This window comes from Salmo salar, chromosome ssa20, assembly GCF_905237065.1.
Source record: "Salmo salar chromosome ssa20, Ssal_v3.1, whole genome shotgun sequence".
NCBI classification, from domain to species: domain Eukaryota; kingdom Metazoa; phylum Chordata; class Actinopteri; order Salmoniformes; family Salmonidae; genus Salmo; species Salmo salar.
In genome coordinates, this window is record NC_059461.1 from 20,918,483 (window position 1) to 20,937,569 (window position 19,087).

A 19,087-nucleotide genomic window follows, 5' to 3' on the forward strand; every position below is an offset into this window, starting at 1 on the left:
TGTCATAGTATGAGAAGTCAGATTTTATACAGAGAAATATACTTTTAATGACAATCATAGCACTTGGTTTTAGATTTACAAATATAAAACTACATCATGTGCATCTGTGTGGCCAACAAAATTCACTTGACATTGTATGCCACAATCACAACACATAAATAATGACAATTATATTATTTGCACAAAACCACAGATATGATTATGGATGATTACTCAAATATAAATAAAGAACATTTAAAATAATGAGTAGATCTGTCAATCTTGGAATTAATGATTGCACAAGCAAATGCTCTTTAAAAAAAAACTTACTGTAACACCAAGTCTGTGGAGGCCACTTATTGTATGTATGGGTGAAAAATGATTCAATTACTTTACACACATTATGGGCTCTTGCTAAAACGTGAAACACGAGATAGCATTTTCCTGTTTCATACCAATTTCAACAGGTATCACAGAAATTTTGAAAATACACGACTAACTTTCCTTATGTCAATATTGATTGACTGATTAATTTCAAGCTGTATTAATTTAACCACTTGTGCAACATTTATTTAAAGATGCCGAAATCGCCCCGGCATTTCCTGGTTGCAAAAATTCTAATAGTTCACCCAAATTTTTGTTTGTGACAAAATAAGCAAGTATAGTGTAGAATACCATCTAAACCACTGAAATATATTTTACATAACCAAAAATATTGTATTTTCAGCTGTTTAAGGGTGGTGCACAAAACCGAAAGCAAAAAGACAAAAACGAAATTTAAGAACGGGAAGCATAGAAAGAACTGATCTACCGCTTCTTAGACTTGCTTTCAATGACAGGTCTATAACTCACATTTCTATGTGAAATTGGTCAGGTCACCCCAAAAGTTACATATTGCAGCTTTAGACTTTTATAACATGTATTTTATCATGGTCTTATTTTCATGTCTTATGTAAAGTAAATCCAGTCCAAGTCAGTAACTACCGTTAAACGGTAATGTCAACTTCAGAAATTGGCACATGATATCAGGTAAAACACAGCATCCAAAAAGATATATTACCATCGGTGTCAAGGCAAACTGATATAAAAGATCTATAGGTCAATATTCAGTTCTATGACATGTCATCTGGGGTCTGTTCATAGGTTGAAATCTGGAGTGTATCTGGTACTGCATACATAAACTTTCACCTAAACTTAAAAATGATTCGCCCAATGCGTGAATTGTTGTATAAAACAAACCTAAATAATAGAACAATTCAATATAACAAACCTTTAAAAAATGTTTTACAAACACAAAAAGACACACTCATGCGGGCGGTTTTCCTTCACCATGTCCTGTCCAGTAGCTTTACATCTTCCCCTTTCAGCACAACGATTCTACAACATCCAGAAAGATTGATGCAAAAAATCTGCCCAGTCCATTTACACACCTCTGCTTCTGTCATCAACTCATGTGACATTGTTCGGTCAGAAATCTAACACGGTATATTCACCAATGAAGAGGAAATAAACATACAAAACCAACCAGTCCAGGCTTGATGGGGGAAACCTTGTCTTGCTCCATTTACTGCAAAACGTAGTTGTTATGCTGTGTACATTTTGGCCTGTGTCAGTGTCCCTCAATGAACTAGCCGAGTTTCTGCAGTAATTTGTCCTCTTTGAGGCCAAACTGTACACTTACAGACATCTCTGCTATGAACTGTTCACAGGCCGTCTTGGTCACCTGTTTGCAGTAGCGTAGGTCAATGTGACAGATGCTCCCACAGCGCTTGAAGAAGGTAAGGGAATGGTCTGTCACCCTATTACAAACTGGAGGGGGGAGACAAAAACAGCCAGGCATGAGGAAACGTGTACAGAGCCGGATTGAACATTATGTACGCTAAAATGCAACAAAGACTACAGTTAAACTCTTAAACTGTTATCTCGATTTTATATTAAGAATAAATACCTCTTTTATACCCTCTAATATTAACAGACATTATAAGAAGTGAAATAGCAGAGTAACTAAAAACAGCCTCTGTGCTGTTGTCTTCGCCCCTATTGCTCATACTGACTGGCTGAGGGTTCCTACCTGATAGGTTGATCTCTGTGAGGGAATCTCTGGTTGTGGTCCCTGCGGCCGTCAGCAGGTTGACCGACTGGTCGTTGACGTGGTTGCAGTAGCTCAGGTCCAGTTGTGAAAGTACCGGCATATGTCTGATAATCAGACGCAGAGAGGCGTCTGTGACGTCCAGTCCGGCCAGACGCAAGTCCACAACGTTCCTCAGCTTACAACGGTTGTCCAACTGGCCTGAGGGTGGAGAGGAGGAATAAAATATGAGTGATTTCCTGTCTCGCAGTCAAACATGGCGAGTAATGGCCTTCATTTTGGTCCTTTAAATAAACACACGTGAACTATCTAAAGATCCCCTCACATTTTCTTCCTAATGGGTTTTAAAAAGAGGAGCCTCACAGTCCTGTCACACCCAGGATAACCACAGTTATAACGTAGCCGCGTCAATTTCATATAACTCCCCCCTCCTGTTGCCAGTGGTTACCTGGTCTGTTGTCGGTCGGAGGCGAGAGCAGGTCCCTCATCTGGGCATCTTTGAGCCCCTCCACCCACTGCACATCGAGGGTGCGCAGCAGAGGGCAGCTAGAGGTGCAGAGGGCAGACACAGCCACCCACGAGCAACCTGAGAGCAGCAACACGCGCAGACCTGCAGGACAGAGTGGAGTAGTGTCAGAAGAGTTTTGAACGCCGAGATAGATACACAGAGGGGTGGACAGTCTCTAATCTCGACCCAAACCATATTTCTCTCCCATAGATCAGTGTGACATGGCCATGGTACATACCTGGTAAGCGGTTTATAAGCCAGCTTAGTTGCTTCTTGGAGATGTTGGTCCAGCTGAGGTCCAGTGAGAGGGGCTGTCTGCGGATGATGCCACTCAGCATAAGGGGAGTGATAGATTTACAGCGGTTCAGATCGATTATGGTCCACAGTCTTTTATCACAGCACCTGTCAGAGATAGAGACAATGGAGACTCACTATTTGTAATGGACAGATGAAGGTTTTAGATCCTTAGATTCAGATATACCAAGTGTTTAATGTTTTTAAAAGGCCTGCGATGTGAAGTAACACAGTTTGAGTAGAATGGAGCTCTCACCATCGGTTCCATGTCTTGCAGACACGCATGCAGACACACAGCTCCTTGTGTGTGACGTGTCCGAAGATCTTCACCCAGACCTCTCGCTGCACCGCGTGGGTTTTCCCATCCACCAGGGGCAGTCTGTCCGGCGGGGGGCTGATGGGGGGCGGCCGGATTACGTGGCGCTCCATTTGGACACACTTGGGTGGGGAGCGTGGGGGCAGGGGCCGGGTGCCAGGGGAGCTCCTGTTGAAGCCCAGAGGAGTGATTTGGCTGGGGTAGAAGTGGCGCAGCTCCCAGGGAGTGCCGTTCATTTCCTTGGTCCAGTGGTGTGGCCGCTCTCCTCCTAGGTCACTGCCATTGCGGAAGCTCCTCTTTGGCTCTTCATTCTCACTCTCTGGCTCCACCTTCAGGGGCTGGCGGTTCTCATTGGCAAGGCAGTCCTCGGTCTTCTGGATCTCCTGGTTCAGTGCTTTGCTCAGCTCTTTGCTCAGCTCTTTGTTTGGTAATCGGCGTTTGCGGCACGCTTTGGGACGTGGGCCCTTCTCCTGGGGTTCACTGCCCCCCTCGCTACTGGGGCCAGCCCATGGAGAGCTGCAGTGAGACTGGTCACTGTCTAGAACAGGAGCTTTAAGAGGAGGCCTGGGCAGGCTCGTCTTTGTGTCCTCGTCATCCCCGTCCTCCTCCTCGGTATCTCCTAAACGCCCTCTCCTCTCCAGGCCTCGCCGGTACAGAGAGGCCTTCTCCTCTTCATCCACCTCCTCATCTTCAGTCTTGATCTGATTAAGGAACAGATGTCCATCTGACTTTCCCTGTGGGAGATAGGAAGGTTTAGTTAGAGAGTATGTTCAACTATGTATACCAGAGCACATCCAGACGTTTAACAAAAGGAGTTGCTTGGCATAGCATGAAAATTGCCACCCATAGTGAGAGTGTAACGTTATACTAACAAACACAAACCACATGATGAAATCGGAGTATCTCTACCTTCTTCCTCACATCAAAGTCCTCTTCGTAGTCATCGTCGAAGAGCTTTCTCTTCTTCCTCAGTTTGTCCTCAGGTCTGGGCCGAGGCAGGGTGCTGGGGGACAGGACAGGGGGTTGTCTGTGAAGGGCCTCCCATTCCTCAGGTCTGTGTCTGGGAGTCTCATCCCTCTCAGGCTTCCTCTTGACTGTAGACGTAGACTCGCCCTCATCCTTGACCACCTTCTGCTCCCTCAGCAGAGAGCCAGGGAGGTTGGACGCGTACTTGAACCCTGGTCCCCTTTTTTGCTTGCAGACCAAAAAGGTGGCAAAAACAGGAGACAACTTTATACCTTTTGCTTATCACAACGTTGGTCACCAAACTGAGCTACTGTTTCACAAGAGTTAAAGTCGATAGACTGACTACCACTTCTAGAGAATTAGGTGTTGGTTTCCCCTGTAACAGAAAGGGCATTGGTAAGTAGCACAGTAAGTAAATGAACAGGAAGTGAAAACCACAAAGTAAAGGCATTATGAAATGCCTCACACTTGAAAGAATTTAACTCTTTGGGGAAAGTTTTCCAAAGTTCACAGCCCTGTTTATTTAAGTCAATGCAAATCCAACACCAGACTACAAAATATGTTGTGGCAACTGAAATCAGTAATATACCCAGTAACATGTACATTTTATATTTCTGCACATACTTGAGGATAAATGAGGAATTCTTATAGGTACTCACTTTTCCTGTTTTCCCAGCGTAGTTGCATTTGGGACATTCCCAACAGTTGGGAAGTTCATCATTCACCACGCCAGAGGCATCTTTAACCTGAAAACCATGAAGTAAAAGAGCTAGTTGACAAGAAGGGCAGACAGGGGGTTCAAGACTAAAGCACAATGTTTTCACCACAGAGAGAAAACAGGAACTGAAAGCATGACTGTGTCCACTTAACGTGAGGCAGTGAAAAACACTTCAGGTGAGAATCTCTGGACAACGTCTAACATCTGATAAAGACCTTCACACAAATTCCTATTATCAAAATGAAAAATGTATATTCTTCAGGAATACTTTACCTATCACTTTAGAGTATTATGTGCATGGAATACCAAAGGCAGTCACAACTTCCCTTCATTTGAACAGGTTTGAGCAAGATCATGCTATGGTTTGGCAGAATGGTTCCTAAGAGTGTATGAGTCACTTTGCATTTTATTTGCATCCGGCTCGACCCGGCAATGTCAACAACACTGCAAAGTTGTATTCTTATGCCATGTGATTTCAGCTGGACACTTCTCCTTCCCAGAGACTATATTAGCCTTCTGTAAATCAATCTGGAGGAAGGAAATTGATGAGCTGGTTCAGTCAGTGTCAAACAACAACAGGAAGTCCCCACCACACCAACGCCTCAAGCTGCCTTGTAAAACTCTCTGAAAGTCAAACACAGTGAATCACCTACCACTGGTACAGCAGCAAACATTCCAGGATACAGTATTGCCCTCATTTGAGTCACAAAGCATTTAAAACATTCAGGTGAATCTCACTCACACAAATGAGTCATCATCAAACTCATCAAGTGGAGGCTTGGCCTGGTGTTCAGTCATGACTTGACATGCTCATCCTAGCTCACCTTTAAGCAGTTGGGGTGAACAATCTCACTGCAGATGGAGCACTCCATGAGCATGATGTTGAACCTGTCCTCCTCTTCCTCCAGGGAGTCCTCCTTACCTGCTTCTCCACACACAACACACACAGCTGTGTGGGGCAGGACAGGCTGCAAGGGACAAACACACATTCAGTGAAAGTCATTGAGTCAGACACATTGGGTCTACTATGCCAGTGTGCAATACAATTTGGAAATGGTGTTCATAAGCTGCAACTGGTCATTCTATGTTTCCTGTTTTAGGAGAATCATTAACAGACACTGGCGACGACGCCAAGCCATAGACAAATATCCACTCATTGGACTCAACAGAATCTAGAGACCATTGACACATGAATGAGTCATACTGTGCCAAATAAAAAATGTTAGCACTCACTTCCTGATGTCTCGCTCTGTATCATTGTACTTCTGGTTGGTTCTCGTACGCTGACCCTTGTTTTAAACCCTGAACCTCTCATTATGGTTTGTATGTCAAATGCACAGTCTTTGCATGTGGCACAGCACTGCATCATTGAATAAGACAATATTGGCTAACTGAACGCTCTGCTAAATAGTATGAATAATGAAAAGCCTGTGTGGTTTCTTTGGCTTTACTCACTGCAATGCACTGCCTCATGATACAGGACTGCTTCATGCGCCCTGGTCCTCCAAACTTCTTCATGTCTTTACAGAAGTGACAGTCTCCACACTCGGTTCGGAGGCACGCCTCACACTTTCGGCAGCGTGTTCTCCTGCGTCTGGCGCCAGACGCACTGCGATTGGACGGCAGCTTGACCGCTGCTGACGTCCCCATCTTGGGCTTTGGCCGGTTGGCTGCATGCTGCTGCAGAGAGAAACATTATACAATTCAAGTTGAGGTGGGCAATTTAATGGACACCGTTGCCTAAGACAGTAAACTACCTTCGACTTCATTACTGGACACAAAACATCTAGTACTGTATGGTCTAATTCTGACATTCATAAAGCTAGTGAGACAGCAGCACAGAGGCCACCGGCTGTGAGCCACAAACGTTTCTAAATGACAATGCCAAATCCGTAAATCAGTGTTTGTCCCCCCCAACAACAAAAAGATTCTCCCAATGCTCTTCACCCAAGCCTAGAGCCACCAGAACAATAAAACCATCCAAATGAGAGATTCCCTATGCAATTACTGAGAAGCATTTTTGTGCTGCAGAGGCGAGTGTTTCCTTGGAAACACAGTCCCCCTGCTTTTCCTAACCATAGGAATAGAATAATGAGAGAAGGTGGAAACTAGCAGAGACATACTGTACTTTAACGGGAAGGGGGGGGGTTAGGATCACTTTGAAATCGATCATTTTCATGACTCCTCTTGCAGCAGTAAAGTACACATCTTGAGGCCATGGGAGATATGCTGGGAAAAAAGTTAGAGATGAATGTGCTGTAGATTGGGTTATTCATTCCCCTGGTGGCTGTTCTTACTGGCACGAAAAACACTTTGTTGTGTGATCGATGAGTGAAATAGCAGGTAGATCCTAAGAAAGGAGCATTCTCCTTCCCTGGCAGGCTATAGCAGCGGGAGTGATGGATATGGACCTATAGTGATCCCTGAAGGGAAACTAAACAGAATAGAAATACACCTCAAGTAGAATCTGCTGGTTGCCACAAAGAGCCCGCAGTCCCAGTCGAGCCCGCAGTCCCAGTCGAGCATGGTGTCCTGCCTACTATCTCCTGCAAAGGACATCAGTGACCAGCACAGCTCATCTATAAGGCCTATACAACATTTAAACAACATACACAAAATACATAAAAAATAAAAAAAAGTACAAATTGCATGGTGTCAAAAATATGACAGCTTTAAACTCAATAGACACCAGATAAGTTTCATCTAGAGGTTTGGAGGAAATATATTCTGTTGAACATACAGAACATGACTCTTAATGACATAAATCAATGATCTTCAATTAGAGAACAAATAATGAAATAGCACAAGCTCAGTAACAAGAACTTCAAGGCACAGGGAGGGATGGGAGGACAGTTGACTGCAGAAATCCAGAACAACCACAATCTATTATCAAGCACTGAAAAATCAGAAGGCTATCACACTCCTGTTAGGCTTAAGCAAGCACGTCAACACTGCACGCTTGTGTATTTATGGCCCCAAAAATATCTGCCACTGTATTAGCCAGTAAGTCCATCAATGAAAATAAACATGAATCACAAGACAGCAACATACACAGGTTCACCAAAAACATCTTACCACCTAGCAATGCTCCTCAACTAAGGATGAATCCACAACAGTGAAAAACGTCCACCCCCTGAACTAAACACGTCACAGCCCTTTACATAATCATCCTCCTAGACTATCCTGGCTAATAAGGGCAAAAACCTCCGTTTTATAAAAGCAGATGGAATTCTTGCTGAGGGCTTAAAGAGAGAGAGAAAAACAACAAACAGGGTCATTGAGAACAAAGTGTTCCTTCATGAATACCAAAATAGCATTTCACCGGGGACGGGAGACATACCACAAGAAGATTCTTTATCAGGAAGCTTTTCTTCAGGTTTGGAGAGAGAGTTGTTTTGATGACATTTCATCTTCGGCCCTCCTCAAGCATATTTCCAGATCCAAACCGAGATTCTCAAACGTATACCGTTGTTGACGACGCAACATCTAACAGGGATTGGGAAACACAGACTACAATGCTTTTCAGAATAAATATGATTGACCAATAAGTATACGTGAAGACATCAGAAAAACGCTGTGACTATCAGCATTGCACAACATTCAAGTGCGATTGCAACATATTCCTGGCATTGTCTTGAACTTCAAAGGTCTCTCAAAATGATCTGTTCTAGGAACAGAACTCCACAAAATGGTAACACAACAGATCCTAAACATCAAAAGGCACTAATAGACCGACAGGATCAGCGTGTAGGCCCACTAGAATCCCATGTGTGCTGCATTACCTCTTCTCCCCTGGGACACCCTCATCTTCACCCTGACAGAGTCCTTGAGTAAAGTATCTGATACTCTCACTCCAAATATTCAAGCGATGTGTGCAGCATGACAAAATGCTTGACAAAGTCTGTGTTTGACGTAAATAAACAACGTTCTTCACAATTCTGTTCTACCAAGGGGGCATGAGTTTGTCTTGGTTAAAACAAATAAAATGAGTCTTACCTAACAAGTGGCTGAGTAAGGTCTATATAAACCATGTTAAGTAAGGTCTATATAAGCCATGTTAAGTAAAACCTCAGAATTTCAAGAGAAAGCAGCATATAGTGTGGCTAAATGACGAGGGATCCTCTCTGGATGACACATCCATGAGTCAGGGAAACTGGTATTCAATGAGCCAAGTTATTCTCCTTCTCATTTGACCCTTTTCCAAGAAACACAAGTGTAATCTTTAACGACCTAGTGCAATCCCCAGCGTGATTTTGCTGTGTTTATGACACACACACACACACACACACACACACACACACACACACACACACACAATTGCCAAAGGTATGTGGACACCTGCTTGTCGAACATCTCATTCCAAAATCATGGGCATTAATATGAAGTTGGGCCACCCTTTGCTGCTAGAACAGCCTCCACTCTTCTGGGAAGGCTTTCCACTAGATGTTGGAAGCACATAATTGTCTAGAATGTCATTGTATGCTGTAGCGTTAAGATTTCCCTTTACTGGAACTAAGGGGTCTAGCAGGAACCATGAAAAAACAGCTCCAGACCATTATTCCTCCACCAAACTTTACAGTTGACATTATGCAGTCGGGCAGGTAGCGTTCTCCTAGCATCCGCTAAACCCAGATTCGGAGGGATTGGTGCACTTAACAATAGATGACATCATGAGGAAAGCAAAAGTATGTGGATATATTGAAGCAACATCAGGACATCAGTCAGGAAGTTAAAGCTTGGTCGCAAATGGGTCTTCCAAATGGACAATGACCCCAAGCATACTTCCAAAGTTGTGGGAAAATGGCTTAAGGACAACAAAGTCCTTATTGGAGTGGCCATCTCAAAGCCCTGACCTCAACCCTATAGAAAATTTGTTGTCAGAACTGAAAAACCGTGTGTGAACCTGACTCAGGTCTGTCAGGAGGAATGGGCCAAAATTCACCCAATTTATTGTGGGAAGCATGTGGAAGGCTACCCGAAACATTTGACCCAAGTTAAACAATTTCAAGGCAATGCTACCAAATACACTCAATTAGTACGTAAACTTCTGAACCACTGGGAATGTGACGAAAGAAATAAAAGCTGAAATAAATAAAATCAACGTTTATTTGTCACCGAATACAACAGGTGCAGACCTTACAGTGAAATGCTTACTTACAGGCTCTAACCAATAGTGCAAAAAATGTATTAGGTGAACAATGGGTAAGTAATGAAAATAAAATAATAGTAAAAAGACAGACTATATAGAGTAGCGAGGCTATATACAGACACCGGTTAGTCAGGCTGATTGAAGTAGTATGTACATGTAGATATGGTTAAAGTGACTATGCATATATGATGAACAGAGAGTAGCGTAAGAGAGGGGTTGGAGGGTGGTGGGTGGGACACAATGCAGATAGCCCGGTTAGCCAATGTGTGGGAGCACTGGTTGGTCAGCCCAATTGAGGTAGTATGTACATGAATGTATAGTTAAAGTGACTATGCATATGTGATAAACAGAGAGTAGCAGCAGCGTAAAAGAGGGGTTGGGGGGGGGGGGTCACTGGCTTTATCAATAAGTGCATCGAGGACTTCGTCCCCACAGTGACTGTACATACAGTGGGGGGAAAAAAGTATTTGATCCCCTGCTGATTTTGTACGTTTGCCCACTTACAAAGAAATGATCAGTCTATAATTTTAATGGTAGGTTTATTTGAACAGTGAGAGACAGAATAACAACAAAAAAATCCAGAAAAACGCATGTCAAAAATGTTATAAAATGATTTGCATTTTAATGAGGGAAATAAGTATTTGACCCCTCTGCAAAACATGACTTAGTACTTGGTGGCAAAACCCTTTTTGGCAATCACAGAGGTCAGACGTTTCTTGTCGTTGGCCACCAGGTTTGCACACATCTCAGGAGGGATTTTGTCCCACTCCTCTTTGCAGATCTTCTTCAAGTCATTAAGGTTGAGGCTGACGTTTGGCAACTCGAACCTTCAGCTCCCTCCACAGATTTTCAAATGGGATTAAGGTCTGGAGACTGGCTAGGCCACTCCAGGACCTTAAAGTGCTTCTTCTTGAGCCACTCCTTTGTTGCCTTGGCTGTGTGTTTTGGGTCATTGTCATGCTGGAATACCCATCCACGACCCATTTTCAATGCCCTGGCTGAGGGAAGGAGGTTCTCACCCAAGATTTGACGCTACATGGCCCCGTCCATCGTCCCTTTGATGCGGTGAAGTTGTCCTGTCCCCTTAGCAGAAAAACACCCCCAAAGCATAATGTTTCCACCTCCATGTTTGACGGTGGAGATGGTGTTCTTGGGGTCATAGGCAGCATTCCTCCTCCTCCAAACACGGCGAGTTGAGTTGATGCCAAAGAGCTCCATTTTGGTCTCATCTGACCACAACACTTTCACCCAGTTGTCCTCTGAATCATTCAGATGTTCATTGGCAAACTTCAGACGGGCATGTATATGTATTCTTGAGCAGGGGGACCTTGCGGGCGCTGCAGGATTTCAGTCCTTCACGGCGTAGTGTGTTACCAATTGTTTTCTTGGTGACCATGGTCCCAGCTGCCTTGAGATCATTGACAAGATCCTCCCGTGTAGTTCTGGGATGATTCCTCACCGTTCTCATGATCATTGCAACCCCACGAGGTGAGATCTTGCATGGAGCCCCAAGCCGAGGGATATTGACAGTTCTTTTGTGTTTCTTCCATTTGCGAATAATTGCACCAAATGTTGTCACCTTCTCACCAAGCTGCTTGGCGATGGTCTTGTAGCCCATTCCAGCCATGTGTAGGTCTACAATCTTGTCCCTGACATCCTTGGACAGCTCTTTGGTCTTGGCCATGGTGGAGAGTTTGGAATCTGATTGATTGATTGCTTCTGTGGACAGGTGTCTTTTTTACAGGTAACAAGCTGCGGTTAGGAGCACTCCCTTTAAGAGTGTGCTCCTAATCTCAGCTCGTTACCTGTATAAAAGACACCTGGGAGCCAGAAACCTTTCTGATTCAGAGGGGGTCAAATACTTATTTCCCTCATTTAAATGCAAATCAATTTATAACATTTTTGACATGCGTTTTTCTGGATATTTTTGTTGTTATTCTGTCTCTCACTGTTCAAATAAACCTACCATTAAAATTATAGACTGATCCTTTCTTTATCAGTGGGCAAACGTACAAAATCAGCAGGGGATCAAATACCTTTTCCCCCCACTGTACATACCCCCAACCAGAATCCATGGATTACAGGCAACATTCGCACTGAGCTAAAGGGTAGAGCTCCCGCTTTCAAGGTGTGGGACTCTAACCCGGAAGCTTACAAGAAATACTGCTATGCCCTGCGACGAACCATCAAATAGGCAAAGCGTCAATACAGGGCAAAGAAAGAATCATACTACACCGGCTCCGACGCTCGTCTTGTGGCAGGGCTTGCAAACTATTACAGACTACAAAGGGAAGCACAACCGCGAGCTGCCCAGTGACACGAGCCTACCAGACGAGCTAAATCCCTTCTATGCCCTCTTCAAGGCAAGCAACACTGAGGCATGCACGAGAGCATCAGCTGTTCCGGACGACTGTGTGATCACGCTCTCCGCAGCCGACGTGAGTATGACCTTTAAAACAGGTCAACATACACAAGGCTGCGGGGCCAGACGGATTACCAGGACGTGTGCTCCGGGCATGTGCTGACCAACTGGCAGGTGTCTTCACTGACATTTTAAACATGTCCCTGATTGAGTCTGTAATACCAACATGTTTCAAGCAGACCACCATAGTCCCTGTGCCCAAGAACACAAAGGCAACCCGCCTAAATGACTACAGACCCGTAGCATTCACGTCCGTAGCCACGAAGTGCTTTGAAAGGCCGGTAATGGCTCACATCAACCCCATTATCCCAGAAACCCTAGACCCACTCCAATTTGCACACCGCCCAAACCGATCCACAGATGATGCAATCTCTATTGCACTCCACACTGCCCTTTCCCACCTGGACAAAAGGAACACCTATGTGAGAATGCTATTCATTGACTACAGCTCAGTGTTCAACACCATAGTACCCACAAAGCTCATCACTAAGCTAAGGATCCTGGGACTAAACACCTCCCTCTGCAACTGGATCCTGGACTTCCTGAAGGGCCACCCCCAGGTGGTGAGGGTAGGTAGCAACACATCTGCCACGCTGATCCTCAACACTGGAGCCCCCCAGGGGTGCGTGCTCAGTCCCCTTCTGTACTCCCTGTTCACCCACGACTGTATGGCCAGGCACGACTCCAACACCATCATTAAGTTTGCAGACGACACAACAGTGGTAGGCCTGATCACCGACAACGACGAGACAGCCTATAGGGAGGAGGTCAGAGACCTGGCCGGGTGGTGCCAGAATAACAACCTGTCCCTCAACGTAACCAAGACTAAGGAGATTATTGTGGACTACAGGAAAAGGAGGACCGAGCACGCCCCCATTCTCATCGACGGGGCTGTAGTGGAGCAGGTTGAGAGCTTCAAGTTCCTTGGTGTCCACATCAACAACAAACTAGTATGGTCCAAACACACCAAGACAGTCGTGAAGAGGGCACGACAAAGCCTGTTCCCCTCAGGAAACTAAAAAGATTTGGCATGGGTCCATATCCTCTTGCTCTTTTGCACCCAAGTAAGTAATAATATGGGGATCAGGTGTGCTATTTACAGATTGGCTGTGTACAGGTACAGTGATTAGTAAGCTGCCCTGACAGCTGATGCTTAAAGTTAGTGAGGGAGATATAAGTCTCCAGCTTCATTGATTTTTGCAATTCATTCCAGTCATTGGCAGCAGAGAACTGGAAGGAAAGGCGGCTAAAGGAAGTGTTGGCTTTGGGGATGACCAGTGCAATATACCTGCTGGAGCGCGTGCTACGGGTGGGTGTTGCCCTTCTCCCCTGATTTCTCAGTTTGGCCGGGTGGCCAGCTCTAGGAAGAGTCTTAGTGGTTCCAAACTTCTTCCATTTAAGAATGATGGAGGTCACTGTGTTCTTGGGGACCTTCAATGGTGCAGATTTTTTTTGGTACCCTTCCCCAGATCTGTGCCTCAACACAATCCTGTCTCTGAGCTCTACGGACAATTCCTTTGACCTCATGGCTTGGTTTTTGCTCTGACATGCACTAACAACTGTGGTACCAACTATAGACAGGTTTGTGCCTTTCCAAATCAGGTGGACTCCAATCAAGTTGTAGAAAAATCTGAAGGATAATCAATGGAAACAGGATGCACCTGAGCTCAATGTTGAGTCTCATAGCAAAGGGTCTGAATACTTATGTAGATAAGGCATTTCTGTTTATTTTTAATACATTTGCAAAAATGTGTGAAAACCTGTTCTCGCTTTATGGGGTATTGTGTATAAATTGAGGAATTTTTGTTAAATCAATTTTAGAATAAGTCTAATGTAACAAAATGTGGAAAAAGTCAACGAGTCTGAATACTTTCCAAAATAATATTAATCAAATATATATATATATTTTTTTTTATATCATGGAGAATTAAAATTATAAATCAATTAGCTAAATTATCATTGGTATAAACATCTTACAACAGTTCCATAAAGCTTAGTTGACCCCCCCACCCACCAGCTTAGACTGAAGGTTTAATTAAAGAGTTTCATTCCTCTCTGCTAATAACAGCTAGTTTTCTAGTTTTCAGGTTACAGATCCCTCTTGTTAGGCGCATCCAATTAGGCCCCTCACTCAGACCACTGCTAGACAGTCCTAGCAAAATTCTTGCTTGAGAAATTGCTCTTGGCTAAGAAGCTATTTTTGTTTCCTTTTGACCACTAATTCAAGAAACAAAATAACATAATTATTTTATTGCATTTGGCCTTTAAGACATTTTTATAGTATTTTTAACCAAAGTGGTCTCGCTGGTATGAAATATTACAGAATCTAGTCAAAAGTATGAAGACTAATGTGTTTGTCTACAGTCTTGACCTTTAATAGTTCCAGACAAGGAACAGAAACAAAACAACTGACCAGCACTTACTGTAACTTGGCTGACTAATGTGCTAGGAATGTTAGGTAGGTTTGTTGAGGCCCTCAAACACTAGGCCTAGATGGGGGCCTGATCTGAGTAAGGCCCTCTGACTCACAGTTTCACTGTGGATATCAGTGCTATGGTAGGAAGTCACATGGTTCACCATCTGCCTAGCTCCAGTGGAACCCAGGACGCCACACCACACAAAGGGGAGGAAAGTCTATGACATCTCTACAACTGTGCCAAAAGAATAAGATTGAAATCATCTCCTTCATGAACAATGACTGTGTGAGTGGGTGTGTGTGTTTAAAGGGAAATGTCAAAATTGTTCTACTTCATATTATTCATCTTCAGCACCACCCCAAAATCAACAATGTGAAAATGGTGCGTTTCTGTTTGTGTTAAAAAAAGATGGAAGAGAAATGTTTCCAATGATGTCGGTGGGCATCATGTGATTTTAACCAATTATAAGTAGGCATTGCCATTGGAAACACTTATCTTCCTCTTATCTTTTTTACTACATCACATATGTTAATGTTGGCGTGGCGCTGGAGATGATGAATATGGAGTTACAATTTCTTCACATTTCCCTTTAATGTATTGTGCTTCCTAGCTCATAGCCCCCCAGAAAAACATAATTTGTCTGTTAATTCAAGCTGAGAGAGCAAGGAGTTTGAAGCTGGGTTGTGTTTGAATCAGTACTCAGTGAAACAATCCTACATCTTCCTCCATAAGGTCCTGGATCCCACTGGTCTAGCAGGTATTTTCTGCTTGCGGGGTAACCTACAACTAAAAGTAGCCAAACAGGCAAGAGCGGTCAAGTAGTGCTGTAAGAGCTAACCGTTTTTCTGTAAAAAGGGGGGGGGCTTAAATCGGTTACGGAATTGGCGGCAGAGAGAAAAGTAATTGCTGTTTCTTTCACCATACATTTTCCCTTGGAGTTAAAGAATTTTGCAGTTTGAAATATAATTCCTGCAATTCTACATATTTTGGCATGGCTAATTCTGTGTTCTTATGCTCAAACAAAACAAAACCAATGGGGAACCCAATCGGGGCCCCTGGGCAGGTACCCTGCTTGCCCTGTCAGTAATCCAGTCATGCCAGAAATACTCCTACATTTGTTTTTAGAAATGTCTATTCTCCCTGACTGTTAAGCTTTTTATTTTCGTGATTTCTAATTCTCAAAGATTGTACATACATATACAGTGCATTTGTAAAGTATTCAGACCTTCACTTTTTCCACATTTTGTTACGTTACAGCCTTATTCTAAAATACATCTTGTTTTCCTCAATCTACACACACTACCCTATAATAACAAAGTGAAAACAGGTTTAGACATTTTAGCAAATGTATTAAAAAAAAAAAAAAAAAAAGTGCATGTCAGAGCAAAAAAAAGCCATGAGGTCGAAGGAATTGTCCGTAGAGCACCGAGACAGGATTGTGTCGAGGTACAGATCTGGGGAAAGGTACAAAAATATTTCTGCAGCATTGAAGGTCCCCAAGTACATGGTGGCCTCCATCGTTCTTAAATGGATGAAGTTTGGAACCACCAAGACTCTTCCTAGAGCTGGCCACCCAGCCAAACTGAGCAATCAGAGGAGAAGGGCGGGCCTTGGTCTGGGAGGTGACCAAGAACCCGATGGTCACTCTGACTGAGCTCCAGAGTTCCTCTGTGGAGATGGGGGAACCTTACAGAAGGATAACCATCTCTGCAGCACTCCACCAATCAGGCCTTTATGGTAGAGTGGCCAGACGGAAGCCGCCACTCAGTAAAAGGCACATGACAGCCCGCTTGGAGTTTGCCAAAAGGCACCTAAAGGACTCTCAGACCATGAGAAACAAGATTCTCTGGTCTGATGAAACCAAGATTGAACTATTTGGCCTGAATGCTAAGCGTCACATCTGGAGGAAACCAGGCACCGCTCATCACCTGGCCAATACCATCCCTATGGTGAAGCATGGTGGTGGCAGCATCATCATGCTGTGGGGATGATTTTCAGCGGCAGGGGCTGGGAGACTAGTCAGGATCGAGGGAAAGATGAACGGACCAAAGTACAGAGATCCTCGATGAAAACCTGCTCCAGAGCGCTCAGGACCTCAGACTGGGGCAAAGGTTCACCTTCCAACAGGACAACAACCCTAAGCACACAGCCAAGACAACGCAGGAGTGGCTTCGGGACAAGTCTCTGAATGTCCTTGAGTGGCCCAACTAGAGCCCGGACTTGAACCCAATCTAACATCTCAGGAGAGACCTGAAATTAGCTGTGCAGCGACACCTCCCATCCAACCTGACAAGAGCTTGAGAGGATCTGCAGAGAAGAATAGGAGAAACTCCACAAATACAGGCGTGCCAAGCTTGTAGCGTCACACCGAAGAATACTAGGCTGTAATTGCTGCCAAAAGTGCGTCAACAAAGTACTAAGTAAAGGATATGAATACTTATGTAAATGTGGTGGGTTTTTTTTATTTTATAAATTTGCTAACACTTCTAAAAACCTGTTTTTGCTATGTAATTATAGGGTATTGTGTGTAGATTGCTAAGGAAAACAACTATTTAATACATTTTAGAACAAGGCTGTAAAATAACAAAATGCTGAAAAGGTGAAGGGGTGTAAATACACTTTGAGATTTATCTTATCTACATACTTTGTGTGGTTTGAGTCACTCAAGTTTACACTGAAAGCATTTTTCTGTCCCGAAAATGTGTATTTTGTTTATGTGCGGTGCGCCTCTGCTAAATGAATACAGGGTAAACACTGAATGCTCATTGTTCCCTCTTCCCCCCCCCCTCTTAAAGGCACAGAGCATGGTGAGGCCTGAGTTATATGAGCAATGAGAGTCAAGAAAATCATCTTATGTGAGAACAATTCACAGGATATGAGGTATTTTCTTAGTGATCCAGATAGTTGAGACATGGAAGAAATATGTATGTGTGTAAAGCTAGCTAAACCTGAATGTGACATAATGGAGCTACAGCAGGTAGTGTAAGGTAATGTAATCGATTTACTTTAGTTTATTAAGTAACAAACCGAGCCTGAGGTTAAGTGGAGCGAAAGGCCCCACATGTACAGTCATGCTGCCTCCTACACTACTCTCCCACACCCTCACTGTTCACACAAAAATACCAGTCACAATGCCCCATCATTTTCCATAATCACAGTAGCTTGACCAAGAACACAATCTGACAGGTCAGTGTGTGACAAAAACATCTAGAAGTCAGCGAGACCATGTATATTCACTGTGTCCTCTTCAGGTTTTATTTAAAACACAAAAACTGTGCTCTGAGGATACTGGATCGCATAAGAAAATAAAGTATGGAGATCAAAGAACTACTTTGGTGGGTAGCTCATTCCTTTCTTTCTTGGGTCTGTCTGACACAAGTCGTCTGGATACAAGAGCCAGGGACAGGAGAAGGTGTATGTCTAAAACCTGTGAAATAGCTAAGCTCGCTCTTGCCCAGTGGATTAGTTACCGAAACAAAATATATGTTTCCCTTTTCCCTCCATTCCCCTAATCAAATTACTACCCTATTCCTGCTCATGGTGCCAAGTGAGCGGAGGTCGAGAGAAAAGAGGACGGTGGGGGGAGAGAAAATACGTTCTACTCACGATTGCAGCTCTAAAGCAAAGCCCCTCTTGAGGAAAAACAACAGCATGCCGATTAGAAACCCAATGTGTTAATGTTCTGTTGTCTAACCTGTTCAGATTCTGAATCGTAATCCTCTTCATCTGCACTCAGTGACAAGGCCATGGTTCCTCTCTTCTCATCGTCTGTCCAGCGTTGTAGAGAAAACTGACATGGCTGATGCCTGCAGCCCGGCTGCTGTTCTGTTCTCTGTTCACCGCTCTCTCTCAGTCGCCCCCCTCTCCCTCTCCCTCTCCCTCTCTTCACACACAGGAACAGGCAGCTGCATAGGCACACACAAGGCGGCAGGAAGCCTCATGAATATGCGTTGGGAAAGACAGGGGGGAACAGGCCAAGCCAATGGAGAGACAGATGGCAGTCGGTTATATGGGTTGGTTAGAAAGGTCTGGTGGTGGAACTGGAGGGGGTTAGGGAGGGAATGGACAGGAATAGCACAGACCGAGGGTCATTAGAGAAGACAGGGGCAAGGGTAAGACATCTGGGTCGTTGGGAATGATGAGGGCGGTTGCATGTTCTAAGAGAATATTTTTCATAATGATTGAGGATGTAGTTTACTTGGTGCCAGATACAGGAAGCCATCAGCTGC

General features: G+C 44.1%; 2 protein-coding genes across 4 annotated transcripts in view; one reads left to right on the top strand and one right to left on the bottom strand.

The window, feature by feature from the left end:
- LOC106579932 (lysine-specific demethylase 2B) lies at positions 1-18,925 on the bottom strand. Of its 3 annotated transcripts, none has more exons than XM_045703068.1 (10): positions 18,553-18,925; positions 6,326-6,550; positions 5,695-5,838; positions 4,812-4,898; positions 4,108-4,389; positions 3,127-3,920; positions 2,815-2,978; positions 2,517-2,678; positions 2,051-2,269; positions 1-1,788 (listed from the first exon to the last, which is right to left on the bottom strand). In XM_045703068.1, exons 1-10 carry the CDS (start codon positions 18,604-18,606, stop codon positions 1,607-1,609), a joined length of 2,313 nt encoding a protein of 770 aa, XP_045559024.1. In that variant the 5' UTR covers positions 18,607-18,925; the 3' UTR covers positions 1-1,606. The 3 variants fall into 3 exon arrangements, with proteins under 3 accessions (XP_045559024.1, XP_014015810.2, XP_045559025.1); XM_014160335.2 differs by having other exon boundaries at positions 4,096-4,389; positions 18,553-18,909; XM_045703069.1 differs by lacking the exon at positions 18,553-18,925 and adding an exon at positions 8,211-8,446 and having other exon boundaries at positions 4,096-4,389.
- LOC106579934 (calcium release-activated calcium channel protein 1) overlaps positions 18,860-19,087 on the top strand; it is a 15,722-nt gene continuing 15,494 nt past the window's right edge. Inside the window, exon 1 of the mRNA XM_014160340.2 lies at positions 18,860-18,970. Coding sequence (XP_014015815.1) covers positions 18,920-18,970 — 51 coding nt within the window. The 5' untranslated portion in view covers positions 18,860-18,919. The remainder of the gene's footprint in view (positions 18,971-19,087) is intronic.

What these genes read in the sequence shown, in the direction of transcription:
- LOC106579932 (XM_014160335.2), bottom strand. Translation starts at nt 18,606, where the DNA reads ATGGCCTTGTCACTGAGTGCAGATGAAGAGGATTACGATTCAGAATCT. An exon ending in GCTTATAAACCGCTTACCAG is followed by an intron (nt 2,679 to 2,814) that starts GTATGTACCATG and finishes TCTGTCCTGCAG; the next exon opens with GTCTGCGCGTGTTGCTGCTC. An exon ending in CACAGAGATCAACCTATCAG is followed by an intron (nt 1,789 to 2,050) that starts GTAGGAACCCTC and finishes TCCCCCCTCCAG; the next exon opens with TTTGTAATAGGGTGACAGAC.